The sequence below is a fragment of the Malus sylvestris genome, chromosome 3 (genome assembly GCF_916048215.2).
Source record: "Malus sylvestris chromosome 3, drMalSylv7.2, whole genome shotgun sequence".
Lineage (NCBI taxonomy): Eukaryota > Viridiplantae > Streptophyta > Magnoliopsida > Rosales > Rosaceae > Malus > Malus sylvestris.
The window spans coordinates 12,147,543-12,156,927 of record NC_062262.1 but is presented as its reverse complement, the minus strand read 5'-3'; the positions used below and the strand labels follow the sequence as shown (position 1 = coordinate 12,156,927).

Sequence of the window (9,385 nt, the reverse complement as noted above, 5' to 3'; positions counted from 1 at the left end):
CTACATTATCCCATTGCTTCTTTTACTCATGAGATATATTTAACTTGGCTGCAAGGGCAGGGAGATCTTTGACGCAGTCCAACATCTCATAAATTGGGATAACCTAATAAAAACCAGTCTCTCTGTCTTTATTCTGACTTTGATTCACAATATATAATGGCATTTTCTGATCATTTCTCATGAAATCTTTGTATATTTGCACTCTCACTCCAATAATGCATGCAGTGCGGCCATTTATATAAAGCTAGACAACGATCGATGGTGACAATTTTTGAGATGCTTGGGAGGGGCAATGAATAGAATTTTTGTTTATTTGTCATAACCTAATCCGGTAGTTAGTATGTTTAAGCCGTTGGGCAGTTGATAATGCAGATTGTTTGTTAAGTGATTAGGAATCAGTCAATTCTCATGTCAAGGACTGAAAGAGTTTTTATATACACAAAGACATTTACAGTAAGGGGCGAGAGAATAAATTGGTATCGAACTCGTTTTACGAGATTCGAATCCAATACCTCGTACTTACAAGTCCGACTCTCTCACAAGCACATACAAACCTATCTGTTTGTTTGGTAAATTTGGCTAAAATGACAACTCATTGGAAGGTCATACAAGCCCGACCACGTGATGTTTGTAAAGAAGAGTCATGTTTAATCAAAGATTGAGCTAAAATTATAACACAAACATCAATCAAGGATGTTTAATCCATTGGGCGGTCGGAAGGAAGAATTTGAACTCAAAAAAATTTCCAATATTAGAAAAAATAATTTATGATATATCACGTGTTATGTTTTCTAATACAAGAGATTAAAGATGTTTGTACCATACTTGACCAATCCCGAAACTATTGAGCACCGGTCAACGTTATACCGTCAAGGACTCGGAAGAGTCTCCCTCCAACCAGGAGGCCAATCACAGCGCGACATGTGTCGACATCAGAAGTCAATCATAGTGTGACACGTGTCAACATCAGAAGCCAATCACAACACGACACGTGTCAATGTCAGAATGAAACTATAAACTCTCTTCTATAAATAGAGATCATTCTCTCACAATATTTCCTAATGTCATTTGTACTAAATCATTCACTAGTACTCACTAAAGGAGAGCTTGAACCTATGTACTTGTGTAAACCCTTCACAATTAATGAGAACTCCTCTACTCCGTGGACGTAGCCAATCTGGGTGAACCACGTACATCTTGTGTTTGCTTCCATGTCTCTATCCATTTACATACTTATCCACACTAGTGACTGAAGCAATCTAGCGAAGGTCACAAACTTGACACTTTCTGTTGTACCAAAGTCCTCACCGATTTTGTGCATCAACAAAAGATATTGAAGTTTTCTTGTTGTCGTAGCTAGTATGATACCTAACATAACAAGATGCAATCTGACCCATAGAAAAACTCAACTTATGGTGGTGAAATGTCATAATCCGTATTGAAAGATTGGGACTTATGATCTGCCGTATATAGATAAATTTAAATTGACTTAATCAGATGTCTAAACTTAGGTGCCCCTGCAAAAATTGTCATCCTTTTATATCACTGCCATTTTTTTCAGGAAGAAGGGAAAAAAAAAAACATTTTGCACAGTTGCACTTAAATGGTCATGAGTACATAATTACACCACCACATTAACAATACTCATATCTAAACTCCAAAACAAAACTTAATCATTTATCTCATTATTTTCCAACTAGATTGTCCTGCTATCTAACAGGCCAAGAGCATGCATTAACATTTAGAACTGAGTAATGCTAGGGAGATTAAATTTGTAGATTAAATTTACAAACTAAATGATGTGTCGCCAATAGGAAACGAACATGTTTATCAACGTTTAAGTAATAATCCAATCATCAACTTCCATGTCATTTAGTTTACAAAATTTGGTCTACAAATTTAGTCTCCCTAACATTACTCTTTAAAACTGAAAAGAACTTGTGGGACCAGTAAATGATTCCCTACATATATTTGCAATCTCAAATGTACTCATGTTTGGCCCTAAAATAACAACTTGGGCCGAGATGAGCTGACTCGAGGACTACAGTTCTCACCCCTACTATGCGTCCTTTAGGCTAGAAGGCTTTTGGCCCATAAATAGGATTGACTGAGTTCTTATGAAGAAAGAACTGTGAATAGATCAAGCGTGGGTGGTTCCCTCGAGTCCTATATGAATTGATTGCTAGAGATCATATTGATCCATGGATAAATGTGAATTATCCTAAGGATTAGAATACCTGCATATTCATATAAGATTAATGAATCCCGCAACAGAACTAGGTTCAGATTCCTGATGAGAATCAAAGAAGCCGAGACTGGATGAAGATGAGGTTTCGGCTAAGAGAGGATAAAGGATATTTGAGTGAATGCCGAGCCAACACGGTCCCATTAGGACTAGACCTCGACAGGCTTGTTTATCATAGATGCCTCACTTCTAAAGCGAAGAGACTTTGCAACATTAAAGTCCCCTTCAATAAACAACTCAAACGCTCTATGCGAAAGCCCTCGCTATGTGAAAGCTTTCTCACATTTTCTGAGAAAAATACTAACTATCATAACCCCTTCTTCCAACACATCTTCAGTTTGGACTAACCAGCAATGCCTTCAGTTCGAATAAGTGAACAACACTAGAGTCGTAGAACCAAGCGATTTAGGAGCACCTTCAGTTTGGACAAGTGAACAACACTGCTTCTGGTTGGTTGGTTATCTATCCAAGACTAGGCCAGTGAAGAGTCTCTAACTTTTTCACCAAAGAGGTCACTTCATCAACTTCTTAGCGAAGTGAAGTGTTTTATGATTGGTTCTTGCATTCAGACAACCGAACTACTTTCATCGTCAAAATGTTATCCTTTGAGTACCTATGTCCCTACAGCCTGATACTGATTCGGCGTACCTATATTCTCACGAATATAGTTGAGGCAGCTGAACCTAGTGCAGGAGATCCTAAACTTAGCAGTGATCTAGGCAACCTTGTCTTCACGTTCTAGAACCCAAAGCCGAGACATTTTCCTTTTTCGGATGTAATCACTTGAAGTCAGCAACGCATTTGACACTACCACCACCACATCTACTATACTCGACCGTCCGAGTTCAATTACAAGTTGCCACACTCTCATCCACAAGAAAGACGTACTTAGCTCATAATTACTCGGTATCCACGCCATGTAGGCATTGTAATTTTTAGGATCAACAACAAAAAAAAGATTCCCGCACTTTTTTTCTTCTTTCTACACACTTGTGTTTATTTATAGTAAGAAATCCTACCTCGTAGCTAACAGTAAAATAATGGATTGTAACCAATTTATGGGCATTTATTTGGAAATTGAGAAAATTAAAACATCAGTCTCTGAATTTCAATTCAATTGAATCTTTAGTCCCTGAATTTGTTACAATCTGAAGCAATGATCAGTTTGTCCAAAATAAGGACTTTCACGGGCAAGTAAGAAATATAAATTCTAACGAAGTTATTCAAAAAGATCATCATATATTTGAGCAATATGAACAATAATATTATACTAAGCCTAAAACTCTTAGATACATGATGATCATTTTGTTCATTGCTCACATTAATTATGCTGAATTTAAAAATCAATGCTCACAAATCCTTAATTCAAATATGCCAATTATTAAAGAACAAATACTCCAAACTTCTCTTTAAAAATTATATTAAGCCCAAGGCAAGTATATATGATGAGGAAGCAAGGTAGACGTTTTTCCATCTCATTACTTAACAAAACTAAGTGGACCAGTTGTTTGCTACACGAATGGTTTGTATCTTTTTTTAGCCAAACTTTAGACTAACACAATATCTTTCAATATGCTTTGGAAAGCCTCTATGCTGCCTTCATTTTCGAAGGCCTTTCCTTATTTTAAAAAAACAAAACAAAAGACAGCAAACTTTACACAGTTGCCCAAAAGAACAAAATTATGGGTACAAATGTCATAACTGGAACCGTTCAACCGTTCATTATGATGACATCATGTCACCGTGTAAATAACATAACTGGAATCATCACTATATAAATATCATACCTGAAGCTGTTCATTCTCTTTATAATTCTCCAAAAATCATCTCTAGAAAAATTCATGTGATATAGAGGCCAATTAAACAAACTGTCTGTTCGTCATGAGAATGCTACTTATAACTATAATCGAGAATTTTTTTAACACAAATAGATAGTTAAACAGACTCCAAATCGAATTAATTTCTAAAAATGGTCTCTAGTTGATGATGATAAAGAGTATAATAAATTGTTATGATTACAATGTTTGTACAACGAAGTCACACAACATTAATAAGGAAGGAAGACTTTTGCCCTTGCTGTAAATTTGAGTTATTTTTCCATCGAATGGTAGGTGTCGTGTAAATTCTCCAAAATGTTGTTATGCTGCTTCCTTACGTATGTGGTAAACGCACTAAGCACTTGAATGATAGCAACTTGAAAGCTATTTGAAACCAATTAGGAGTGTGGTTTGGCAACTCACACAAGTAATATGCATAATTAATGAGTATTATGGCACTAAACTATCAACTTTTTTATTAGGACTTGACCTAATCCTCTATTCAAATATACCATAATTTCGTTATTGAGTATTCTTTAGGATATGATTATGTTGCTGCATTTTTAGTTCGTTTTCATCTATTTTTTTGTCTTTTCTAACCAAATTTCGAGCCCACAGCTTGGCAGCTTGTTATGCACGAGTTCTATTAGTTCTTTTTGAGGAAAATTAATGAAAATGGTTTGAAAACTTTGAGTTTTAATGATAAAGACAAAATAAAGGGTAAAGTGAATAATACAAGGATTGATTTTTTTAGTATAAAAATATGGTTTTTCGTTAAAATTTCATTGTTTATATTTGATTTAGTAAATTTGACGGCAAAAAAAAGAAAGTGTGTAAAAATGGTCTCTCCTTTTTAATTTGTGTCACAACCGTTATTGAAAGTAGGGGATGGAGTGATGAAGTATGTGGGCTATATGTTGCGGTGTAACATTTAATTAAAGATGGTGGCGGTGGAGAAATTTTTTTGTGCAACGGAACATAAAGTAGTATACGACCTGTCATTATATTAAGTGGAGGAAGTTTTATTTTTTAAGTGTTTCTTCATTTGTATAATGACATTTAATATACTATCAATGTATGGGGCGTTCTGAAAAATCTCCTGCGGCGATGGCTTTATATGAAATATGTGAAATAATTAGAAGAATATATGCATGAATGACCAGCATGCTGGATAGGAGCTTTAGATTTGATTTATTCTTTTTAGCCACAACAAAACTATCATATAAAATTATGAATAGGGGTGGGCGCCCTTCGGTTTAGACTTCAAGCAATAACAACCTAGTATTATATTACAGTTTGATTTTCATATGAGCCTGTAGAATTTTCCCATTAAAGTAATGCATGGTGTAAACCAGCGTGCTCAAAATTCCAAACAACAAAAAAAAGGGATGTGTCGGGAAGTCTGGGTTCGCAAACCCCCATTTGGTTCTTATCCTTTCCCTCGACGGGCTTCCATGTCCCCACTAACACTTTCTGGGGTTTCAGTACTTTGGATGGTGAGTCGAGCTTCGCTCTTGGTCCTCGTTATCCAACCTTAGAACCTTGTTCTCCTTGTAGGAGAGTCTTAATTTGCTGTTGGGTTTCTCAAGTCTTCTTTGGGGCCCCTGTCCTTGCTGTATCTTCTGTTTGTTTTTAATCAAATGGTCTCTGTTCCAAAAAAAAAAAATCGGTTTTAATTTAATGCTCGGATCTTAATATCTAGTGCACCAACCATTACTTCATTCATAAATCATCTTTGGGATTAAAGTTCATCCGTGGAATTTTTTTTTCTCAATAAATATTTTTCCCACCATGACATGAGCAGACTGAGCAATTGTTAGTGAAAGATTTTTCAACGTGTCTGGAACATTGAGCAAAACATCGCATGTCATAATACAATTAGAGGAGCACTTGTAAGAAAAGAAATTTCCTCCAATTACATAATGACATATGAATATCCCGTCTCGTGTTCGAAGTGCATTGAAAAATCTCCCACCCTTAGCAAATGCTCATAAAACTTGTGGTTATCACCACCACCAACCTCCTTTGGCTTTGGAATGGTTGATTAATTAGGTAAAAATTACATGGTATCCCAATTTTTAATGATTTTTGTGGCACTCTCATATTCCATCCTAGATTTCATATTTAATACCTTTGAGAGCCTCCTCAAGCATTGTGAGCTTTTTCAAGTGCTCCATATTGCCCAAAAATGTCTCTTTTTCAATGCGGCCACGTCATCAAACTTTTCCAACCTCAACTTATTCTCCAAAATTTGACCTTAAAGCATTTCGTTTCCATAATCCTCTTAAAAAGAAAACTTTATAATAATATTGTATCACTGAATTATAAATAAACTCGTTCGATGTAAATTCTTCTTCTTTTTAGCTGAACGTCCCATCCGTTTGTTTCTCGAGACAACGCACCATCGAGGATGAGCCTAAATTGCTTAACCTAAGGAACAGAGTTGTTGATAACGGTAATTTAACAGATGCTTACGGACTGGATTATCGGATGATACTAGAGAAAAACAAAACATCCACCACAGCACAAGTCAAAAACTGTCGTGTCCAAGTTTTGAGGACACAAAACGGAGGGCAATTTCGTCATTTGACCTGGCAACCAAAGACAGAAATGAAGGATTTTATTACACACCGCGACCATCGCAGAGGTCCATTATTCTGCTATGCTTCCACCATGTGAACCCCTGAAACCCAGCTCTTTCTCTCTGATCCCTGTCTCCAACTCCAAACACCCCATAATTTGTTCTTTATTTTTATTTTATTATTTTGAATTTTTATTCCAATTATTCTCAAAGGTTTGAACTTTTCCCTTTATTTTTTTATTTTTCTTCGAGGTCCAATTCCAAAAACGATACGCCAACAAACCCACTATAATCTCCCAATCCCATCACTATTCCTTCATTTCCACTTCATCACCGGACCAAGAACCGAAAGCCCTCTCCCAACCACTAAAACCCTTCCATTTTCTCACCATTTTTTTCACATCAAAGGTTCCATCTTTTCTGGGTGTTTTAATGCGATGGTGGAGCACCAGCACCAGCAGCAGATCAAGAGAGTCCCAAGAGCCAGAGGCTTCTATGTCAGGATGAAGCTTCTGCCCACCACCAAAAATGGCGGAAGATTAGTCCCCCAATTGGAAAAAAAGGGCTTCTTTTACAGATATTGTAAATGGGTCCTGTGGCTCTCTCTCTCCCTCTACTTCTTCAGCTCCTTCCTCATCAGCAATCACAACGAACAACAAAACAAACCCACCACCTCCCTCTCCACAACCCATTTCTCCACCTTCGCCTCCCGCGCTCTCTTCGAATCCGCCGCCATTAACAACACAACACAGCAAGGTCCGACAAACAAAACCCATGTTTTAATTTTTCCAATTTTTTTATAAATTTGACGAATTTGTAGTTTCTGATGTGTTCGTGCTTTTATTTCAGGCGCATTGTTCGACGGATTGAAGATTTTCGTTTACGATTTGCCACCGAAATACAACACGGATTGGCTCAAAAACGAGCGGTGCAGCACCCACCTGTTCGCCTCCGAGGTCGCCATTCACCGGACCCTGCTCACCAGCGACGCGTTGACCGTTGACCCCTACGAAGCCGACTTCTTCTTCGTCCCCGTCTACGTGTCCTGCAACTTCAGCACCATCAATGGCTTCCCGGCGATAGGCCATGCCCGCTCCCTCATTGCCTCCGCCATTGACTACGTCCGGGTGGAATACCCGTTCTGGGATCGGTCCCACGGCGCCGATCACGTCTTCGTCGCCGCCCACGACTTCGGCTCCTGCTTCCACACCATGGTAATTAATTTCGAAGCCTCCCAAAAAATAAAAAGGAGAATTCAAAAAACGTTTTTGTTTTTGTTTTCTTCTGGTTTCTGGATTTTTGACAACGTTGTCTGGCTTCGCGTTTGCTCAGGAGGACGTGGCGATTTCGGATGGGATACCGGGATTTTTGAAGAACTCGATCGTGTTGCAGACGTTTGGCGTGAAGCATCACCACCCGTGTCAAGAGGTGGAGAACGTGGTCATTCCGCCGTACGTGTCGCCTGGAAAAGTACGGGCGACGCTGGAGAAGTCTCCGATCACCGGCCGGAGGGACATCTTCGCCTTTTTCCGGGGGAAGATGGAGGTCCACCCCAAGAACATCAGCGGCCGATTCTACAGCAAGTAATAAATGTTTAATAATTACAAAAGTAAATCGACTAATCAGAGCATTAATCATTAGTTTTTCTCTTAAATTTACTGATTTGCCCTTGATTTTGTTTAAGGCGGGTGAGGACGGAGCTGTGGCGGAAGTATAACGGCGACCGGCGGTTTTACCTGCAGAGGCACCGGTTTGCCGGTTACCAATCGGAGATCGCGCGGTCGAAGTTTTGTCTGTGTCCTCTGGGGTGGGCCCCGTGGAGTCCGAGGCTGGTTGAATCAGTCGCTTTGGGCTGCGTGCCGGTGATCATAGCCGACGGGATTCGGTTGCCGTTCGACGACGTCGTTCCGTGGGCGGAGATATCGGTGAACGTTGCGGAGAAGGACGTGGGGAAGCTGGCCGAGATACTCGAACATGTGGCGGCGACCAACTTGACTACCATTCAAAAAAACCTGCGGGACCCGCGTGTTCGGGGGGCCCTACTGTTCAGTGACCGTGTTCAAGAAGGCGACGCCACGTGGAACGTTCTTTCTGCTTTGACTGCCAAGCTGGCCAGGTCCCACAGGCGGTCGAGGGTTTCGAGCCAATGACACAACGCCTCGTGGACTATTGGAATTTAGAGGAGGAGAAATAGTCTGCCAAAGGATGCGCTCGCCATGTTTTGTAGTGGAAAACAGAGAGAAATATTTTTATAACTGGCGAGGTGGGACCCACGAATCTTACATGCGAGGTGGTGGTGGAGAGGAGTTAGAGGATAGTTAAAATAGTACAAGAAACAGTACTGTATAAAGTCCAATTTTTAAAATAGTGAAATTTATATAAAACACCCATTTTTTAAAATTCTTTTTATTTTTAGTAGTTTAATCTTATGATATTTATGGAAGATTGTAAACATAGAGATGATCCAATCATAATTAAGATAACATATTGTGTGTCATTATTATTTTTTCACTGCGTAGTTAATTATACGAATTAAACTAAGTCTCAATAATAAGCCTCGAAACCCAACATCCCCTTCCATAGAAAAAAAAAAAAAAAAGAACAGTTGGATGCAGATGGGCTTATAAAGTCAAACTAAAGTCAAACAGATCAATTGAACGGTACAAAGTCGAGTTAATAACGAAATCGTACACACAAAATATGAAATTGATTACCAGGAAACATTTGCTTCAGTTGCTAAAA

The 9,385-nt window shown here is 38.8% G+C and overlaps 1 protein-coding gene across 1 annotated transcript; it reads left to right on the top strand.

Moving 5' to 3' along the window:
* Positions 1–6,420: 6,420 nt before the first annotated feature.
* Positions 6,421–9,140, top strand: LOC126615298 (probable glucuronoxylan glucuronosyltransferase IRX7). Its single transcript, XM_050283111.1, has 4 exons — positions 6,421–7,399; positions 7,493–7,857; positions 7,976–8,226; positions 8,328–9,140. Exons 1-4 carry the CDS (start codon positions 7,081–7,083, stop codon positions 8,791–8,793), a joined length of 1,401 nt encoding a protein of 466 aa, XP_050139068.1. The 5' UTR covers positions 6,421–7,080; the 3' UTR covers positions 8,794–9,140.
* The last annotated feature ends 245 nt before the right edge of the window (positions 9,141–9,385 follow it).